Source organism: Opisthorchis viverrini, assembly GCF_000715545.1.
Source record: "Opisthorchis viverrini unplaced genomic scaffold opera_v5_16, whole genome shotgun sequence".
Taxonomy (NCBI): Eukaryota; Metazoa; Platyhelminthes; class Trematoda; order Opisthorchiida; family Opisthorchiidae; genus Opisthorchis; species Opisthorchis viverrini.
The window spans coordinates 245090-268104 of NW_008751672.1; the positions used below are offsets into that span (position 1 = coordinate 245090).

The window sequence follows — 23015 nt, forward strand, 5'->3', positions numbered from 1 at the left end:
AACTAAAATACAGCTGAAGACAATAAGTGCATGAGGCAGTTTTGACACACACCGAATTCTGTGCTGCCTCAATGTGTCTTCTGCCACTGGTGGAAATCAACTGTACTGTATTATTCGAGAAACTACCGCGTTAGGCTATAGAGCAAGTCGAGGGGATTTCACTAATGCCGGCGCATAGTTTGGGATCCTTATTAGTTATTTATTCACTGTTTGTGTGACCATGGATTGAGTTGTGTGGGCTAGCTGAAAAGACACCATCGTTTGAATGTGTCCTTTCCGTAAAAGGAGCTGCAAAGTGCATCCCGTCCGGGTCTGTCGAAGGGTGGTCGTTCGTGATGACTTTTTCCCGTGGGTTGTTTGAAATTCAACGTGAACAATGGAACTTATTATGACCAGGGGTCTGAACAATAGGTTCGACTCTCCAAGCCAAAATTGGTTTGTCCAACTATTTGGATGGGTATATTGGTCGCTTTGTTTATTATCTCATTGTTAAAGACAATCTCCGTTGGAATCCACTTCAGTTTAATCAAGGCAGCAACCTGTAAACATTGTTCCACATCGTAGGCAGTCTGTCTGTGCGTGTGTTAATCGGTTACAAACTCTAGCGAGATGCTGCGGTTTAGGCCGCTGTATTTCTGTTCACTAACAATGGGGCAACGCAGAGAATAGATGATCAGGTATTGCAGCCAGAAACTTGCACCAGTGCAGAGTTTGCGTTGTTAGTGATAAACAACAGGCTCCGAGTAGCTCGATAATTTGGCCAAGCAAATTTAAGATTGGTCATCAACGTACTGTCCATTGGTATTCTCTTGTTTGAGGGGGGCTCATTTTTCTGTAAAAGATCTAACGGGCTTTCTGTGTTCTGAATATCGGACTGATATGTCCAGTTCATTTCGGCTCGCCCTTGTGTCTTGCTAAAAATCTGAGACATAACAGAGTCAGGGGAACTGAAACGTCCGATTACGGGGTCAGTAACGACTGAGTATTGTGTTATCTCCCAGATGCGTAGCAGCGCGGCGATTTGTTACAGCCGCAGTTTTGTTCAAACGGATCATGATATACCGTAAATCGTATAGTCAATATGATCATTCATGGGATTCTCGCTCGAGTTTTTACTCGATCAACGCTCGTATACTTCATCCAGACTATGCTCTTTATACATATGCGGGAAGCTTGTAGACCTGATAGCCACGATTTTTTTTGTACGATTTATATGTCCGTCTAAGAGGAACCTTATCGGTGTGGTGTGGGTGGATCGAATGATAAACTACACCCGGAATTGTGGAAAAAATTTCGGCATCAACCAAAAGTGTTGTTTGGACATAGATTCTCATCTTTCAAGGAAGTCTCAGAAGGCTGCTCTGTCCATCACTTTTGTTGAAACTACTTTATTGTTTAGGCGGAGCAAGTTATGTCACAGAACTTTCCAGCACCATGTGTTTTCTCCTTACGAATGCCCGTGAATGATGGAGACTGCTAACTGTCTGATGAAATGTGGAGGAACGGATTCAGCACGAGGTGACGCCCGTTCATGGCTAGCATGCCGTAGCCAACAATAATCGCTCTTCGCGTCTGTCAAATCCGTTTTCCAGGCTTTATCATTTTCACCTGTTTACTGCCCTAGTACGCGATGCGAAAAAAGTCTCCGCATCAGTTACTTACAGAACAGTCCGCGAAACATTAAGATTTCCCCCGATTCGGAACGGCTTTAGTCCCTCATCTTTCATTCGCTGGACAACTTCGAAAGTTGCCGGGGAGAAAAGATTCGTAAGGATGTGGAAATTCCCACAGTGGATGATAGTACGGTGACTATACCTGCGTGGCGGCGTTAGATGACTGTTTCTCAACTCTTCAAATGCTTGGACACACTCTTATTACTCTTATCGAACACGTTGCTTTTTATAGACACATTCAAAAGTAACCAAGAACAGGCAAATTATGTGTATTGGGCACGAACCGAAACTAGTTTCCTAAACCATCGAGGTGAACTGTTTCTCAGCTAAGCCGATTATTTGGGCGTGGCTTGGCCAACCGGTTTGCAAGTTAGTTGGGCAACTACCCTGATAGGCCGTCAGTCCTCCCACAATACATGGTGAATACCACGCTATGTGGATAGATTCTATACCAAGCTCAGGTCACGTGTAAATATTGAGTGAGAAATGAATGAGGTAAGCGATAATTGGAACAAACACACTAACATAAACCTGTCACTTTGTTTTTTTTCACCTGGACAGTCGTATAAGTTCCGATGGATTGGCTGAATACGTTATTACTTCTCGGATCGGATAAGTCAGGGTGACTTTTGCCAACCCCCGACATGCATCGCTCCAGTGTAGCGTCAGTTAGTTTGACAGGGTCATATTATACACTGCAGCAGCTCGATACATACCTCTGTATGGGTCAGAAACGTACAAATCGATGTGTGATGAGCTTTGGCCAGGTCTGTTGGAACATTGGATTAACGACGGTGAGGTAGCCAGTTGGTTTTGGGAAAAAGGAACTCCCCCAGGGTAGATGAGTTGCTCACGTTACATAGGTTTCGCTGGTCAGGACGTTTACTCTGCATGCTACGGGAGCTGTTTTCACCCAACCCTCTGTTTCGTGGAAGCGTTCGAGAGGTCAACAGCGTGCGACCAGGTAACTAAGTATGAAGAGACTAGCCCGTAAATTCACTCAGGTCGTCAACTACCGCTTTCCTGGATGGGGACCTCGAGACTCAACTCATTAGTGGTTAATAGAGTGGATCAATCAAGCAGTCAGTAACGCACGTGCAGTAAAGCAATTGCAGCAATGCAGAGTAGCTCGATTATGCCATTGGCTTCAGCGTTTGTCTCTCTCTCCCACTGTCCTATTTTCCCGTGATCGGAACTGTAGCAGCTGTGACCAATGTAACCTGGATGCGTGGTAAGCTGATAAGGTAAACTAGTAAACTTCTAAGTTGATAAGCTGAACTGACACAGTCAAAGATAGTCCCAATGTGAGCAGAAATTGCTCACCACTGTGTGGAATGTGTGTCCGGTGAGGATGTTTTTTATGGAACTGTTGGCCACAAGCAGCGTCTTTCACAAGGTTATGTGCACTTTGTGGGATACTCAATGAAACTCTGAGCTCAGTACTTCACGCACTTTTTCGAAGGTGATTACTGGTGCCATCTACTCACACTCCTAGAGGGCGCCTCATTGTTTGGAACAGTCTGTCTACCAAGTGCTCGAGGGCCAGAATATTAGTTTCTACTGAAGTTGTGTGAGGGAGAAGTATGGCATTACTACCGTGATTCATTCTACCGAGTTTTCGCCTCCGAGAACGGGACTTGCAATTTCTGCTGAGGATGTCACCCTTCGTAACTACGAGGAGTACCACTGTGGGTAATCACAAGTTGACACCCCACTGGAGACCGACTCCAACGAGTGAGTATGCTAGCTGCGGAGGAAGAGGTAACTCCTTGAAAAACGTTTTATAATCTCTTCTGTATACTTTGCACGAACAACAGAAATCACTGGACATGGATTAAGTCAATAAGATGAGGCAATTAAAATAGGGATGATGACATAGAGCAGTGACAGAAAACAATTTGTAATGGTCTGATAGAATCTCGCCGCAAAATCTCGGTCATGATGTCCCAATTTCGGTTTATGTTTGAAAGTAATGCACTTTCGTTGCATCTAATGGCCAACATTTCATACAAATTTCTACACTTTACATACTGCCAGGTAAGAACTACATTAGGGAATGTGTAAACCCAAGCCATTTCAGGGACTGTCATGTTTCTTGTGCTGAAAACAGTTTACCTGGGGTGAACTCTCCGAGCTAGGGGTTAATGTGTCTTCTGGTACAGCATCGCTACTCTCAATATCTTTCTTTTCAGGGGAACGTTTTGGCGAGGCAGAATTGTACAACTCCGGTTGTTGAACTTTAGGCTGGAAATGTTGAATTGCTCGCTTGATCGAACGTAGAACGGATTTACGTCTTACCGAAAACAATCGCGGCCTCTTGTATGAAAGACGGCAGTGCTGTGATTTTCGGAGTCGAGCACGGAATTTACGGTGATGTCTTTTCGCGTCACAGGCAGGAGCTTCCGCTTCAGTGTCACTAGCCTCCGCAATTGTCTGTAATTCAGAAGAACAGATTCGGCAAATGTAAACCTTACTCACACATGCTAGATAATTTATAAACTTTCTGAGGTTCCATACCTCCCTCAAAGATCTCTCGAAATCACATGAAGGCTATTTAGGCGTGCTCAGATAGCATTTTTATCTTGGGAAATCAAGACGCCCCAGGAAATGAAAACTTCCCGCGTGCGCGGAACACTGTACACCCCAGTTGGGAATCCGAACCAGAAGCTCAAAAACACAGACATCCAAAGGACTCGTTGTACAGATCAAATTACACAATTGTGCGTCTGCTGCCCAATGCATGAGTGAATCCACTCGTCAATTTGAGGTTATCTGGTATGTGCGTGGGTGATACATGTTGCAGTTTGGCCGCAGGTAAGAACTAATTGCGTGAGAACATCGCAAACGAGAGATTCAGCTGGGTTCCAGGTGAGTCTCTCGAAAAACCAAATCTTTCTTATCAGGTCGGAAACTCGTTCCAGTGAGTTTACAGTGCGTTGTGTATCCAACAACAGGAGCAATATGGTATGATTATCGGCCCACCTACTTGGAGTAAGTAATTGTTAGGTGTTTCCGTTGTCTAGGAACGGTCTTAATACATATAAGGTTGGGATCGGCCTAACTTTATGTGGTAAGAAAAACTAACAATTGGTCATATAGCACTGAATTGTTTAGTTCGTTTCAACAATCACGTTCTACGTTCTTTGGGCACAGGTACTCAGGAAAAAACGACTGAGCCTGAAAACATCACAAACGAGAGATTCAGCTGGGTTCCAGATGAGTCTCTCGAAAAAAAAATGGTTTGCAAATGAGCGTATATTCGCTAATTTCGTGCAATTTGATTTCAAGTAGAACATAAGGTTGACGGAAACCCGGAGACTGCGCCTAACTGATGAGCCCCCAAAAAGGCGAAACCGGTCGTGGGCTGTCGACGGGTTTTCAGCAACCTTATGGGTAGTACATTACAAAGATGACTGAGCACAGTTTCCGCACGTGAAACGAGTCATGGAACGCGGATAATTATTTCATGTTAGAAAAGTCCACAAGAGCTGGCAGGCAATCAATGTAGACGCTATTCGGCCAAAGGTCACGTGTACCGGTGGAAAGCACATGTGCAAACGAAACTTTTGTTATTGTATGTGCAATGCATTTATGCGACAAACACCGTGCTTTCGTGAGACACACCGACCCAAAATAATTATTAACGACAGGCAATGCTATCCGTTTTCGTATCGATTTCACCAGAAACGAAATCGAACAGCTTTGGACGTTCTATGACAAATTAATGGACTTTTGTGGGAATACTAGAATGTTTTCAGCGAGTGCAGTTTCGCTGGCTACTTTGTCCTAAGAGATGCGCTAAGCAGGAAAACAAAGTTGAGAAATTGAGGTTAAGGTTGTGACTAGGGCGTGGATGCATTCGCGTCTTGTGGCTTTGAATCTGAGTATGAAACTGATGTGAAGGAATAAAGATGAGTTTAGAATAAAGAAACGGCCTCAGGTATCATTACTGTGGTGCAGTGAAATTCCACTAAAGTCAACAACCAATCCGAGCAACTGGATATTTTTATTAGTTCCGTTCATTCCCGTTATTATTATTATCATTCAAAAAACGTGCTTGCAACGCTGGCCACAAGATTTAAGCAAATCGCCAAGTGAACGTACAGAAAGGGTGATAATCGGTGCAGACTGACGGAGAACTCGGAGACTACAGGAACGTAATGGAATACACAATTTTCTTAACAGTTTTGAGGATTCGAGAAGTGCATGTGTGAAAGTTGTTTATTACAGAACGGACCTTTTCAGATGACAGTGATTGGTCGTCGCGTAGGAGGTAACAAAAGTTCCGATAACTTCCCTGACTTGCCTAAATTGTATCATTATAAAAACCCAAGAGGAGCATTTGTAATCGCACTTGGTTGGCGCCAGTTCAAATCGTCGTTTCGGGACAGCTTCAGAAACTGCCTACAAAGTGGTTGATTATCATCAAATATCTAACAAGATCTCATTGGTTTGTAGTTTATTCCCTGCACAATTAATCCGTACACGTAAATCTTAATTTCGCGTTCTAACTACAAGCTTTTAGTTGTTCTTACCTGGTTTACAATCTCATTGACCAACTTCAGATCGTCATATAGGTCTTTCCGCTTGCTCACCACGAGTGGATCCCGACCGATTTTATTGAGTCTTTCGGCTGCCACTGATTCCATAGTGCGTCGCATAAGGGGGTAGTTGTCCAAAACTTCGAGGAAACTGGCGCGATCCAGAGAATAAACATTACAATAGGTCTCTGCTCGTACGCTGGCCACTCGGCGGGCATTCGTAAGAAGACAGATTTCTGAGCAAACAGCAGAAGCGGATACGGTTTTAGTCACAAGGGAGATACATCATTAGGGTTTCAAATGGGCAGTACAAAGATGCAGCAATCTAGTGTAATAGTCCAATAACTACTTAAAAGGAGCTTCGATTCGGGCAAACGTCAGTATACTGTATATTCAACGATAGATGTCGCTATTTATCCTCAGAGACCGGTTTTAATTGGTCTCAGATTCACCACGCTAGTGAAAATGATAAGAGGTAACAACTTAAGGTGTCCGAATAACTTTTCTCAAATAAAACCGTCAATCGAAAGGGTTTAGCAACCGTTTTATCTAATCTCAGTATGACTTATTTACACACAGACTGCTCACTCTACAATGAAAGCAAGCCTGTGGATTTGGCTGTTTCTCTGGAGAACTGTCACCCTGTCACGTCAGACTTTTAACTTACCACCTCAAAACGTGACATATTCATCATCTTTCCACTGACGCTTTCAACCCAGTATATTCTAGCCTTCTGGTTTTATACTTAGCTTCTTGAGGTTGATCAAAGGGATCAGAATCTGAGCAGTATACATTTTGCTGCATATACGTTTCTTCAAAGCTCTTCGAAAGCTCCATCTGAAGCCTGAAAATGGATGTGCAGCTTTTTACTTCATTTTATGCCCACTGACAGTGTTATCAGAAGCGTAGCTGAAGACCTCTTCCCATTCACATTTGGCGCTGCTCCTTCCGTCCAACATTTCTAATGTATCCTTCAGGAACAGTGAACGAACAAATTTACCACGTTGGAGAATGTGGGATTCGGTTGGACCTTATGTTCACCTACCTCCAAAGTATGATCCATCTGAGAGACTTGTTGCAATCTCTCCGTCTCTTGTTACAATGTCTACAATCCCCTCCTGAATGAAGTACATTTTGGATCCGATTGTCCCTTCTTTGATGATCAGATCGCCAGGTTGGAATACTTCGTACCGTAGCTTGATAATGACTTCAGATACAAAGTTCTGGTCCGCAAATGTGAAAAACGGAACGGCAGCCACCAGTGCACGGCAGTTGTAGTTGATAATTTGCTGTAAAATATTGTAAAAGCAAACACGCTCTAACAATATGGAAAACTTGCTTATAAGCAATCTTTTGGTTAAATACATTGGATCTGAGAGTGTGCTGTTTTGACTAATAAGGCTAGCCATATTTGAGGAAAAAATTGAGGTACATGTCTTTTGAAGGTCATCCCTTACGTTTAGACCAACTAGAAGAAGGAAACCGGGTGACTCTATTGGTATTGGTATCTGCGGGGCGAGATGGCTCAATTGGTTAGAGCGCGGATGTACGGACTGAAAAGTCCGTGGTTCGAACCCGACCTCCGCCTCTCGATTTCCCCTGTCTAGGCTTGGGCAACCTGATAGTACCCCAGTCCTCACGGCATGGCAGTTAGGCACCGGAAGGGTTTTAGAGCTGAACGGCCCTTTCATTTGGTATCTATGTATCGGTGACCTAAGGTCGAAAATTTCGCACTTTCAAAGTTAGCGAAATGTGCACAGTGATCTCTGATATCGGCTGTCTGTAGAGTTTCAGTGATTCTCCCATGATTTCTGACGACAAGACAAAAATACCATCACACTTTACACTTTGAAGTTAAGCGCCAGCTGAGCGAGGCTCTTCAAAGTTTGCGCAGTTTACGGTTTATATGAGAATGAGTGGTGAGCAAAGTAATACGTGTCAGGTTTTCAGATGAAAATAATGAGGCTGTCACTGACATTTTGCGTCCCCAAAACCCTTCTTTTAGCGTCTGTTTATATTAAGATATTTACGGCTCACAATTCATCAGAATGTTTTGTCGCTCGACTAAAATGGTACAGAGTAAGCAATAACTGAAAACCCATAATCAGTAGTTTCATGGTCTTCATGTCATGGATGTGCGAATTCATCCGTGCAGAATATTCTATATGTGTGCGACAAACTCCATTTCAGTTATAAGCGCTACTTTTCGCTTTGTTTTAAATTTTGGTAATAACGCTGCACCTCGCTTAGATATAACGCGAAGTTGTGCAGCATTTCAAGCTCGTTTGGAACTCACTGTAAAGGGTCATGCCTTTTATGACTGATGCCTCAGGTAGATTTTCACCATATGCTGGTCTTTCGGCACAACTAGCTGGCATCAGTCCTCATCCAATAGTGTGCATTTATCTAAACTTGTAAGTGTGGTTTAGAAATTGAGTGAAGAAAAAGCACCAGCAATTCCGGAATCGGGTATCTGGCTTAATGTGTTAAACCCCTCATGTGCAGACGCCGATGGACAGCTGGTCTGTGAGTAACCTGCAGCATCCATTTTACATACTACTAACACATATCCTAGTAGCTAACGTTTAAAACAAAACTTCTTGTCGACTGTGGGTGATCTTATATTGACAGCCCAGGTGCAGGAGCCGGATTATCCAGATAATTGGCAAGGATGCTGAAGGCACAGAAGCCTTGTAACCATCCTGATTTTTACTATATGTTCACCGATGAGACTACCGATGGTGTGGAATACCGTTACTCAAGAATCTAACTTTTTTCGTTATAAAAATTCGCCCATAGGCCTGATCATGTGATCATGTGATCATGCGCTGATCATGTGCGCTTCTGAAGAACTCACGTGTCATCTGATTGCCTGGTAGCCACTGCTTTCTTGCAGTTGAACATGGGTAGTCCACGGACAAAGCCGGTCAACAGTGGCAGATCTACGCCGCCCGCTGGACATTAGTCGTGTGGAAGTACTGCAAAGATCTGGGAACATGTTGCAATATTGCCAAGCATAGTAGTTAAGTAGTTGGTTGATGGCAAAAACAGAAGTTATGGATCCTTTAAACACTTACTGTCCCACAACATTAGCACAGTGAGTGCACAGTGCTGTAGAAACCGGTCTAAATGACTGAATTATATAACATCCGCTGTCAGAGGAACCTAGGCTAAAATGTGTCTTGCACTGGCACAATAAACTACTTCGGTTGATCTTATTTTCTCACCGGTCTACAGCAGTGCCGCATAATCACCGTTATCACACCGCCATAAAATGATTGGGGAAGGGAGCATTAGTAAACAGTGAGGAGAAAAAAGAAAGAGTGAGTACTTAGTGCAAAGTATCCCTATGTCTCGAAGGAAAATGACCAGGAATAGAATTGTTAAAACTTTGAACAGCATTAAAATAAATACATTTGATATTCATGCCGAATTAGTGTACCATCCATGGGACCAACCAAGCATCCTTTTGGAATGCTATGCAGTTTAGCTAGGAAACGACAGCTTGTGAGCCACTAGAATCGGTTGCGTGCCATGTCCTGCAGTTTTTGCACACATCTACAAACAGGATCACTTGGACTCCAGCCAGGAAAGCACAAAGGTCCTACAACACTCGGAATGACAGTATCTTCCTCCATATCTTGTTGCAATGTCATATCCTTTTCTCGCGAACATTTCCTCAACTTCCTTTGACAGACGATGGTGAGCTTACTAATCGGATCCATTATCAAGCACATGCTTGCATGCATTCGCTTCAGCCAGCTTACTCCTTCAATGCTACGGAGATACGAGTGATCTAACACTTGAAGATGCCTAAGGTTCATGAATCGGAAAAACCAAGTCTCGGCACCATAGGGATAAGACGGCCTCTACAGTTTCCGTGCGTGCACGGCCCTTCAGCTTCAGTGAAATTCGGTTCTGAATCCATAAACGACACAAGCAGAAGAACGCTGCTGGAGCCATGGTTATCCGACTTGAAACTCTCTCTGTCACACTAAAATTACAGCTTTTGCAGTTCCCGAGGTATGTGGACCGATCAACAAACCCAAGCCCATTATTCCGATATTTCAGCACATGGGGATGGGAAATCTCCAAATCTCCAAATAAGATCTCCAAATCTCCAAATAAATCTCCAAATAAATAATCCAAAGTGGGTGCCAAAACATGAGATGACCTACGATATTCTGTTTCGAATTATTTTGTGAACAAACATATAAACGTCAAACAATGAGCCGTCGTTCGCATAAATCAGATCCAGCAATCTCTCGTCTGAAGTAATTTCGATACCTAGGTTCAGGGTATGTGTGCTACATGTTGACGACAGTGACAAAAGTGAGCACAAAAGGAGAGAGGGGACAACCATGAGGAACTCCACTAATTGTCAGAAAGCTTCTGGAAGCTAACTGTCAACATAACCCAATCGGAGATATGGGAATATGGGGCACGGTAAATGTTTACAAAATTCAAGCGTTGCCCATTCTGGTCAAGAATATTTAGCAGAACTGATCTATCATAAAAGTCGAAGGATCCCTAAAAGTCGGGGGAAACTGCGATTGTTGGTGGGCAGCATAAGTGGCCCTGCTCAAGGATGTGACTCAGTGTAAAGATGAGAGCAAAACACCCCATGACAGGTCGAAATTCTGTTTGGTTCTCTCGGAGTTGGGTGCCACATGTCAAAGGTAGACGTCCAAGTATAAGGGAAGCTATTAGCAGTGTAACTACAGGAGCGAAGATTACACATCTCTGGCCGGAGGAGTCGGTTCATGTGCGTTGTTTAAACGCGGGTGGAACCAGTTTCAATTACCTGTAGGACGCTTTTTTCCCCAAACGGGCATGAACAACCTGTTCAAAGCGGAACACAGAGATTCTCCTTTCTTGCATTACCCTACATTACCTTATTCTTATGTCATTTTCCCGATCAACTCACTTACGGTAGGTCATTCAGGCCCTGCTTTGCGTATTAGGTTGTACAGCTTCCGTTACCTTCTAGCCGCACTGGCCTTTTCCACTGCCTGAACTACCTGACTCCATCGCGCCAACCTGTCCATTCATAGGCCAGGCGTGGGCCGTCGTATAATCTGGTCGAATGGTACTCAGAAACATAAGTGAAAGAGCGCCTGGCACCAGGAAGTGATAACAGAAACTGAGATTCAGTGGCATCCGTGTACGCCATTGGGAGCGCCAATAGCAGAGTTCCCGGAATCACGTATAGCAGTGGTTATCTCATCTCATTTATGGTCAGTACCCTCGGGGGAGGTCGCTTCTACTGCACTGCGTAGTAAGTTCTGGAAATCTTCGATAACTTTCAAAGCTTTGCCGCTGCTAAATGAGGATGTCGTTTCTGGAATTCATTGGGTAGTTTTAATGAAAATCTGAACGGAGAGGAAGCACTATCGGGATCGAATTGTGTATTCTATAACGATCGCCAATAAAAGCTATGGCGCTAATGGTAGCTGATGGTGATAAGGTCAACACCACTCCCAGAGATTATCGGTGGTAGGGAGAAGCCAGGTGGCACAACGGCCTATGGTGCGTCTAAACTTCGTACTACTGAGATTCACCTGGTAACCAATACAAGGTTGTGAGTGACTTTCACTATCATTCTTGCGCTTTGTGTTCAGACTTGACATACCACCGAGGCGTGCGTCTGATGAACTGAGACATCAGAAGTGTGCACTGAACTCTCCTCCTATTACGATTATATCGGAGTTCCTCGTGCTGTACACGAGTGTGGTCAGGTCTCCGTAGAAGGTGTCTCTCAATGGCTCGGAACTACAGTTCGTTGCCGCACAGCTAGACATAGTAAACAAAGCATGTCCATTAATTCGGTCAGTGCGGGTTTTTAAACTAACTAGAAAGTCAGAAAGTTTTAGATTCAAATGCTTACAGGAATACAGTCAGGCAATGAAGCCTCGGATCATGAACCGGTGTAACCTGCTTCGGCAGTTTTAGGGTCACCCGAATTTCGTAGTTTTCAGCGTGTAGATAGAGAGGATGGCCTAAGATCAAAAGCTATACTTGAATCCTCTATTTGTGTCTCAGATATGAATCTAGTCAGTCGACAGTTTCGCTAGAGTACTCGCAAACCAGCTTGTTTGCTGAACTCTTTTGGAGTTTTCACGTTAAAGGCTGTAACAAAAACGGAAGAAAGGGGGGGGAATGGTGGATACAGAGTGGTAGACGTGAGCGGTGGCGTGCGACGATCGATTCCATGGGTTGTTGGTGGCTGCAAAATTTGTAGAACTCATTTTCAAATCCCTATCGTTTGAAAAGTCGTCCTTCTGTCTCGGCGCAATTATTCCGGTGGGTCCACCCCTAAGGCGGAATCACTGGACCCCGCAACCACCAGGTTTCAAAACGTCAGTGTTGCCACCCCTCTTGGAAGTTCTGACTGGTTGGTCAGTCGGTCGGCACAATCAAGAAAGTTTCTGGGTCTTAGTTTGAGAAGTTTGGCAAACCTGTCACATCGCTCAAGCTTGAATGCGTCCTCCTGTTCAGACATAACAATTCAGATGCGCCCATCGTGCGCTGACGAAGCATTGGTAAGACGCCTGTCAGTTATCCGGTACGATTATGCATATACACACCTATGAGTTCTAACTAGAGCAAAACTAAAGTCTACTGCTTCCCTCCTTTAGTGTGATAATTGCGCCAGAGCAGGATGAGGAATGTTCAACTTCAGTCGTGCGTAACATATAAGGTAACCCGGCTGGTGACACCAAGCTGCGACCAATGACATGAAGGTAATTTTATCTATAAGGTTCGTGGTTGTTTGTGGGCTGGGATACGAGCAGACTTCTGAATTGAACTCCTCAGTCAAAGCCTTTGGAACCAAAGAATGAACGCAAGGCAGTAACGGTTGGCTTGAGTGTAGCTGAGGAGCCCAAATTTTAGGGAATAAATTGCCACATTTGTTCCAACCAGGTGGGCCAAATGACTGTGTTTGTCAGGCCTCTATCCATTGACCAACCTGAGGAGAAAAGCTCTTATATAATGAATGAGCATCCTTCAGTTCAGTCGGTTACTGAGGTACACAAACTATCAGTCAAGCGTAAGGTGCGGTCTCTTTGGTCTTGAGTGCTTGCGTGCAGAGTATGTGTGGCTCAGAGTCGACCGCCTGTGGATCTCTTTCTATGCGAAGGTATCAGGAAGTTTACCACCGTAGACCAGAAGATCACGTTAGAACTCAAGCCGTTCTTCCTGACATTACAACATCTACTGCTTATGCGACCAGTCGATGCCCAGAATGATCATTCTCTCGAAAATAGACGATCCTGGCGGGTCCCATTTAGTCACATCCGCGCATGGTGCATTGCTTCCTCTGTAGTAATAATATACTGCATTCACAGTCGGAAGATTTGTTGCAAGCAGGAGCTCCTGTTTTGGTTCAAAAGTTTGTGAGGCCAGGTGGTCGAGCATGAGAGCTACTGGAGAATCGGTCAGCGAAAGCACATTCAGCCAACAGAGTGAGTCGGTAGTGAACAATAGCTAAAAGTTCTTATCAATTTAGCTCAGGCGACAAAGTCCTGTGACTGATGGGTTCAATTGGGGGTTGCATAAATTTGGGTTGCGTTCAGGGCCTAAGTCTCCTGACTAAAGATAGCTTGATTAATTCTTCTTGAGTGTTGTTTACAAATTTTCCTGGCCTATGTGGATTAGTGAGGTGAGAGTTGCGCTCTGTACCTCGGGTCAAGGTCACTCCCCGGCCCACCTGATGATCTGTCCTCTTCATATTACCTAGAACAATTGGTGCGTGGAAGTAATTCTTACCTCACATCTCGAAGAATCCATATTTTCCAATTTTATACAGGGCTACCTTTCTAGTACCCGCACCGCCTTTGCTGAGACTTTGAGTGGCATGTGATATTCATTTTCTTTTTTTCAATAGTTTGTTTGTCATTACCTTGTGCTGAACAGTTTCGTTCATCCTTTATAAATTGTGCTAAATTTTTTGTAAACAACTATTTATTAACGTGAGAAGTTTGGTACAAGCCCACCAGAAACACCGAAGTTTGTGAAATTTATGGAAAATGGTGCTTATCTGCAAGGCCTACTGAATGAAGATGGAAACATTCCTTACACCTTTCCAGTCAGTGATAAGGTACTACTACTACAATTCAAGTTCAACTGAAAATTCTACGTAAGTCCCAACAGCTCCTACTCCATGGGTATTACGAAACAGTGCACAAGCTCGTTTCCGAAAAAGTTTGGTGAAAGTCGGTAAATATATTGCCGGGCAATATTTCGCTTTTGAGGCGGGGACTGCGATTCACACCACAGCGGCTGATTGCCGAGGCGGTGGAAATTACTAAGCATCACAGCGTGAATAGAACCGAGGGTGTGGAGCTAGCGAGCGTACGGAAAGCGGTCTTAGATAAGCCGAGTTGACACGTGACGGTATGGTTGTCAATCCACTTAGGATCTTTAGAATAAACCGGGAGATGGGGGTGGAAACCCCAACCGACCAAAGGTCACAGCATCCCTCATACACAACTATCTCAGCACAAGCTCACCCACACAGACTGACAGAAGGTCCAAACGAAGTTCAAGAGGAACCATCAAATGAACCAAGCCAGAAGAACCAGACCCTAGGCTGGACCCAAACACAAGTAGGTTTCCCTACCGACCCAACACTTGTTCAACCATTCTAACACACTAAAATCCCTCGGCCGACACCCAAAAGAGATTTAGCTTGACTTAGCTGATTGGTCCTTCTTCCGCCTTAAATCTCGACCAACCTCGGAACCTAGTCACTTGGCCTGACGAAACTTTTGTCAAAAATCGAAACATTGCTCAGCAATAAATCTACCGATTGTCACCAAACTTTTTTGAAAATGATGATTACCCAATCAGTTCCAATTATATTTCACGTAAGTGCACAAACTCATTTGCATTTCAAGTGTTCCACCCAAAAAATATTGATATCCAGATTCTTTGATCCGATTTCGAGCCAGCCAGTGTTCCGGGGGAAATTGGAGCGGGCGCAAAAGTAACTTGTATTTTCGATATTTTATTCGCTTTGCTGTGCGAGGGTGGCGAACTCATTTCTTCTTGCAAGACCTAGAAAACAATTATCCCATGTTTCCTATCCCTCTGGCTGTAGGATGGGCGCGATTATATCGTGCTCTTTAAGTTCCAGATTCCTGACTGCAACTGTTATGTGATCAGAGCAACCCCCCTATCGCTCGGTCACAGCGGAACCCCCTTGTTCATCCTACCATGTTTGGGAACCTGTCAGAATGTGCACGCAGTACAATGTTTGAATGTGTGTGGCGTCGATTTGTGGCACCAGGTGAGTGTTTCGTGTTCTTGTTTCTTGATGACGCACACGATACAGCTTTTAACTCGTGTGCACCACTGAGTTCCTTATTAGAACAAAGTTCACTCCAAAGTTAACCATAAACGAAAATGAAACAGTGAAACTATTCCACTGCCTAACTAGCAGCGAAAAACTGCCAGGAATCGTTTAGAAAATTTCATGAACATTGGAACGACTATTTCAGTCTATCTCGCAAGAGTAATTAAGGTAGCGGCTTCGAAGGAGATTTAGAGATAGCCGGTAAACTATAAGAGACTAAGTAAGTACTTGTTGATTAGACACATTGAATGGGAGGGAAAAGTAATCAATATTTTATGTACAATGGACCAGAACACAAAGGCGCAATCAGGTCTGAAGGTGGACATTGTTGAACATCAAATCACAGTTGTATAACTCACTTCTTTCAGGCATTCCGATAATTCATTCAATATCTCGTTTTCATTAAACATTTTCCCCTGGTATCGGTGTTCATAGTAGCTAGCAATCCTTTGTCTTAGAGCCCGAGGTAGCTTCCGAAATGCCATATATTCATCCACTTGTTTAAACTGTAACGGAGAGGAACAGCAATCAATCATACACAGTCAGCAGCAGTTATGAGCCCGACTGATGTGAAAGCAAAACGCAATAATTTTTAGCACGTTTGCTCGACGTTTTTAATAGTATGAACTTGGTGAACTAGAATCACGCAACGAATGTAGCAATATATGGAACACCTTCTTTTCGAATAGAGCGGTGTTTGGACAGTATTGTGGACTGGTCAGAAGCCCATCTTCCTGGGTGGCAAATTCTCGTTTTCTAAAAACTTTCTATTAAATGGCCCGTGAGAATACCGTTGCCTAATGGTGGTCAGGTTGTTTGGCATATATGTCCTGCTAGTTCCCAGCATTTTGACGTATCAGTAGAAGGCTTTTTAATTATACAGAGTCGGAGAATTCAGGTGTAATTTTTAGGTTTGATGTTTTTCCTACAGTGTGTGCATTTCTGGTACCAACTAATAAGCTACACGACTGGGTTCAGTATGTCTAGGTGTGGTGACTATCCTGCACTGCAATCACGGTGGAATTTCGATTGGACGCTCACCGAGGTCATATTGCAAATACAAACTATGCCGGACTTCTCTAAATAGCTAACCTGTCTCGAGTAGCATTGCGGTATTGTACAAAACTGCGGACTCCCTCACCGAGATAAACCTTGGACCGAGAGATACTCATTGTAATAAAAGAGAGCGTTTCTATCAGAAACGCAACCTTGTGCGGCTCTGAGCACATGCAATTCACTTTTGATTTACCGACTTCCGCTATATCAGACTGTTTCCCCTCCGTTCCTGGTAGCCCAATCTAAAATAATTCTTTATTTAAACACCTACTTCTGTACGTCGGATCCCAGTTGCCTCGGTCAACTTTTCACAAACACTGAATCTAATGCGGTTAAACTTACGAAACTGTTTACCGAATCGCCTGACACTTTGTACAACAAACCATCCAGTGGGCAAAGTTTGCGAGTATATGAATATTTCATAGGTAGACACCATATTTGTAGCAAATGATCGCAGTAATGCGCTTGAGATGCTGGCATAAAAAAGCGTGGGACGCCACGTATTTTTCATCCCACAACAGTGCCACAACGAACAAAAAAGCCAGCCAGATGGCCCAGTATTATCATTCAGTGCCTCTCACCGAATACAACGATGTTAGTTTAGCCACCTCAATATAATATGCCCAACTTTGTCGTCATTTCCAGCGGCAATTCAAACTGAGTTGAATCGGTTCATTCGCACTGGTTTTACTGACGCGAGAGAGGGGGCGATTTGGGTCAGTGATAAGAGAGCGGATTTTCTGACCGGAAGGTCCGTGGGTAGAACCCGAACTCTGCCTCTCGACTTCCGCTGTCTAGGCTTAGGCAACCTGGGAGTATCCCATCCCTTGTGCTTCCTTCAATTGGCATGGCAGCTAAGCACTGGCCTTATGGCACCGGACTTTATGCACCATGCTAGCTGATATTAGAAGACTGCTCTTTTTATGAACGAAAATTATCCAATCTGATTTCGAGAAGGAAGTGTGTAAATCACATGATTTGCATGACAATGGTAGAAGAACCTGCTTTCCTGTTATCTTTTGGAAATAGGCCAATGGTAACTATCTCATGACATTCCTTTGCAAATATTTTCCACACTTTATCCGAAAGATACTTTAATTAACCTGAACTGTCAAAGATTTCGCTATTTGTGTACTTGGAAGTATCGTATATGTGCATAGTTTCAGCACGAAAAGATCAGCTATTACTCGAGAATTGCCCGTCTACTCCCGTCTACACATGCCAGACACAACTGCCGCCGCGAGTTTCTAGGAGTTCAAAGTTTTGCAGCAATTTTACTAATACTATCGTAACGGTGGATACTACTGATGAAGCATGCGAGTAGTATGTGGATTTCACATATGTCCGCTTCGCGTTAATTGAAAAGTGAGATTTATTATGGAATTTGTGGAATCGCTTTGTAGCATTCTTTCACGTTTGAGTTTTAGTTAGTGAGTAATCAGGAAAGTTCAGGAAGACCTGTTTGAAAAGAGGACACATACACAGTTGTTATAAACAAGATGCATATGAGAGTTTTGCTTCTCTGTCCAATAGTCTGTAACTGTTTATTTGGTGTTTTCCAACCAATATCTCTGCTGTGAATAACTTTTCACTACTATCCAGCGGCTGCGCGAATTCGTTTGCCGTCGCCCCTAGAGGGGAACGTGAATTTGCACGGCCAGGAAGAAAGCGAGTTTCTTAAAACGACCACAGTTTAAGAGCGACAAAACAGCTGCAGCCAAAAGACAAACTCAGTGTCGTGATTGTTCGCATTTATCCAGGTACATGATTGAGTCCGTCGGTATCGTGGAAGATTCAACAAAGAAAGCACCTCAGTTCTCTGCCCCACATGTGAGAGATTAATTCACCCGCATTTATCCTGTAACCGACATAAGCAGAAGAGACCCAGTCTTATATGAGTCTGCCCCGTAGCAATTGCTTCCTTACATGAGTCAGCTGACTGTTTAATCAATCGGAGAAAAACGGGCCGAATTTCGGAGTTTTACTCCAAAATGTCAAACTGAAACTGCTGCCTTTTGATCAAATCATGCCGGTTGGTCAGTATCAAACCGTCGATATGTACCAGCGACTAGTTCTGAACGTAGAAAAGCATGCCTTATCGGTCCAGAGCCTGCCTAGTGCTTCTTATGGTTTTACTGTTTCTGCTGCTGTAAACTAATTTTCTTTGGTCTGCTGCTTCGAACGTAGAAAAGCATGCCTTATCGGTCCAAAGCCTGGCTAGTGCTTCTTATGGTTTTACTGGTTCTGCTGCTGTAAATTAATTCTTTTTGGTCTGCTGCTTCAAAGTTAAAAACGGAGAGTAGAAAAACGGTAAATCCAGCTGAGCCTAACGTCAGCACAAGCGGTTGTATTTCGCCATACGTTAGTTTACCTCTGTCACATCGGAAAAGACCTCATCCGTGAAATCTTAGTGCCATAAATGGGTTGCATTGCTGAAATGATTAGATAAGTACTAGCTGGAACTTCCTTCCCTTGTGCCAGTTTCGCCAATGTGATATTTCAGAAGTGCTGATATCAGCGGGAATCATCCACGGATATTCTTCGATGAAACCTAGAAAACCGCGCAAGGCTGTCTTGTCATTTGACCATTCTGGTTCATGAGCGTGCGTGCTGCAACTGAGTGGAAACACATCTTTGGAAACCAAATGCGATTTGTATTCAGACAACTTTATTCCGCCACTGTTATTACATAACATCATACTCGCTGACGCCAAACATGAGTCATATGTTCCTTCTATAGTTGGAAGGATTAGCCTCTTTTCATACAAACAGTACACACGCGTGAGCATTATCCTCAAATAGGCATACTTTGTTTAATGCGTCTTCTAGATTACTTGCATTTAATTAGTTACGGTCACATCATGGCTGTCTCGACATTATTCACACCTTGTAACACACTAATGGAATTACAGGAATAAACACCTTTTCGGATACCGTAAACATAAAATTTTTAGGGCTAATTGTCTTTTCCGGCTGAACCCGATAATAAAAACAGCATGAATTTTTGTCTAGAGTTTGAGCGACTGGGAATGGGGCCTTTATGTCAGGACCTAGTTGAACGAGAAAATTTCCGGAGAGAGTTTAGGTTTTGTGTGCTGCGGATAACATAAAACGAGCCTCAATCTTGCTGAAAAGATTTTGCTGGTTTTTGAGTAGAAGATAGATAAAGGCAAGTCACCTAAGGTTGCAGAGTTTGTCACCCTTAAACTAGTCCATAATTATTGAAAACCTACTCTTTTGTGAACACAAGCTGCTGTGTTTGCGGACATATACTTTTGTTCTCGACATGAGGCCTCTTCAAGGCTTGAACTCGTCGAAACATTAATCGTAGCTGAGGAATAATCGTGCGTTGGGATGGCGATGAACCGTAATTCGGCTCTATCATTTTATCCAGATTGATTAGACATATCGAAATGGCGGACCAGCTTCGAATTCACAAGTGGTATACAACGGTGTCAGTCCAGCATCCATTGGTTAATGCTACTGCCACTTATGACTATTTCGGTGGGGGTACTGGAATTGTGACAGTGAGGGGTTTTGTTGGACTTATTCAATACACTGCCACCAGAAAATTTTAGATTCAAATTTGGATTTTTACAACAGATTCTTTTCGCCATAATTAGTTGTTTTTTTTGCTGACTTATCAACCGATCCCTTGGTTTCTTGAGTAGTAGAACTGCGAACAGACCTACCTGATACAATACGAGAAATTCATATTTCCGTTCAACCAAATGATGGGAGGCGGAGGTTTATTAATAATTTGGTGGGAAAAAACGAAGCGGAAATCTAATATCCCACCTTTGTCTCAAACGCATTTCAACTTTGGTTATTTCGCCACCAAATTTGTGCAATTCCTGCGCCTGATCAAACTGATTAATTGATGCAAGTTAAACAAGCTACATATGCCCCGATTTAGTTGGGGTGTTTGTCTGAGTGGGAGGACAGTGTTCCACAGTAGGTTATTTTACTCCTTGATGCGCACTTTTCATCCATTTGTCGTGGATTCCCCTTTATCCTGGTGAATAAATGTGATAAATGATCGCCATCCTCTTGTATATGTAGCACACTATGACCATCTTGATGCGAAATCAGGAATCGTTGGTTAGTTTGACGGATTTCACGCGTAAATGTGATTAAGTTATTCACTGAAACATGGAGCTGTGGTTAACCACGTCGATTATGGTTTTTCTGTACCATAACAAAAAAAATAACTGAGCGGTTATCCTTATTGCCTACTTCTGGACCAGTTCTTGGTGCACAAAGTTCCAATGCAAGGTTCGATCTCTAGTGAAAGTACTCAAAAGTTACTCAGGAGTTACTCTGTCCAATAAATTTGAGGTGGATGAGGATGAAAGTTAATCAGTTTTGTGTACGACGCTAAAGCGGCTCACAAAATTCGGTCATCCGATTGTAGCTGTAGATGTGGTGGTTAGAACAAATGAGAAAAGAGTCTAGTGCCGGTTTTGAGTGAAGAGCTGTCAGATACCTACCACCACAGCTTAAGCAAAAATATGAACTGCGCTCATGTTCAAGGGACAAGTCGAGAATTCATTGTGCAGTAAGGTGCTGTGCGGGCAGAGTGAAATGTTACTCATAGCAACGTTGTCGCTACTACTTCCTTTAAGCTATATTAGCACACAAGCAATACAGCTACAACGCTGAATTCGTTTCTGAAAGTTAAAGTTATTCAAAACATAATCGTAATTCGTCTCCACAGTTGCTGAACAGAAAAAAGAGATGAACTTCCCGGCGAATGTGAACGGGAAGAAACGAGATTGGTACGAAGCTTGTTGAACACACAAGAAAAATAAAAACGCAATTTTGTCTGCCGACATCTTTGTTATTCAACATGTTGCTGTATTTGGCAATTCTGCTGTAGTCGAGTTATGATTAATCTGCCCGATTTAAACAGAATATCGAATTCAATCCAGAAGGAAAGCCTTGTTTGTCTCATTTCGTTCGTTTTTGTAACAGCACGCAAAGGCACGTGCGTTTCAACCTGTCTGGATAGAAGGTTGTTTTCTAGTAACACTGAAAACACATAGAATTCATCAAAAGCGCCTCATCTGGTTACATCTGTCACCAATAAGAAATCCAGATGTTTCAGACATCCTACAATAACAGAGAGACCTAAACGTACCTAAAACTCATTCAGGATGCATGCATGTGACAGCATACCAGCCTAATGCTTCACGAAGGCGTTGGGTAGCTTACCTTCTCTCTGTATAGCCGTTTGGAACAGTCGAACGACTGTATGAGGGCAGCGGCATGACCAACAAACAGTGCGTAGCCTGTTGCACCCGTCACCATGCTTACTAACGTGATCCAAGCCTCTGTGATGCTGGTCGGTGGATATCGGCCATAGCCGATCGATAGCATGTGGGACATTGCCTTGAATAGAGCCCAAGTGTACTGTTCAAACCAGTTGGCATTCTTCGGGGGAAACAGATTGGCGGCATATAAAGGTAGATCAGAGTATTACATGGAAACTTTTAAAACCAAAAACGCCGTAAGGAAAGAACATGTTTTTTAATCTGAGCATATTTTAAGCGAACGAACAAAAAGTATCCAGAGGTCCCCTCTTTTTAATAAGGCAGACACAAACTCTCCTAAAGTGCGCCGCTAATTCCTTTCTGATTAGGGCCCGTCTAATCGGTGTGATGTCCAAACTGTAATCATTATTTTCTGACATCTTACCAAACGAACTCTTACAGTGTACCCTTAGTTGAAGGACGTGAGAGATTTATCTGACGCCTGTTTAAATCTCATCAACGCTAACTGAGTACCCGATGAGAGGGAGACCATTTTGTTTCCCATGATGGTGAATCAGAGAAACAAACTAAAAGAGCACCATTGCTAATGGCAACTGTACCGATAGGTTTAAAAAATATCCCGAATCTCTTAGCATTAAATGGAAGTTATTTATAGAGCACAAAATGTTTTATACCATTAATGATTTTTCTGGAAAATGTAAGTTATAACGAAAGCGCAAACGAGTTTGTGAACACTATCACTGGCCAACAAATTCCACATGGATCCTCTGCATAGTGGGTTTAGTTCAGCTTTCACCCCGTTCAGGATTCTTGATCAATTACAGGAATTCTGTTGTTCGGGACTCCATGTGTGAATTGGTGTTTTGGTCACTGTGAGTGCGTCTCAGATGCTGACGTCGCTCGATTGCGTTTTACTGTCTTCCGAGACGTGAGGAGCTTCTTGACTTGGATGAAAAAACCTACCAAAAAGTCTAGAACTTTTAAAACCAAAAACGCCGTAAGGAAAGAACACGTTTTTTAATCTGAGCATATTTTAAGCGAACGAACAAAAAGTATCCAGAGGTCCCCTCTTTTTAATAAGGCAGACACAAACTCTCCTAAAGTGCGCCGCTAA

General features: G+C 43.3%; 1 protein-coding gene across 1 annotated transcript; it reads right to left on the minus strand.

Annotated features, from left to right (window-relative positions):
• Positions 1 to 386: 386 nt before the first annotated feature.
• On the minus strand, positions 387 to 22016 carry T265_01460 (hypothetical protein; the record flags this gene model as incomplete). Its single annotated transcript, XM_009165501.1, has 6 exons — positions 387 to 539; positions 3789 to 4106; positions 6209 to 6450; positions 7260 to 7503; positions 15932 to 16078; positions 21843 to 22016. The coding sequence occupies 6 exons, from the start codon at positions 22014 to 22016 to the stop codon at positions 387 to 389; spliced, it is 1278 nt and encodes a 425-aa protein (XP_009163765.1).
• Positions 22017 to 23015: the final 999 nt, after the last annotated feature.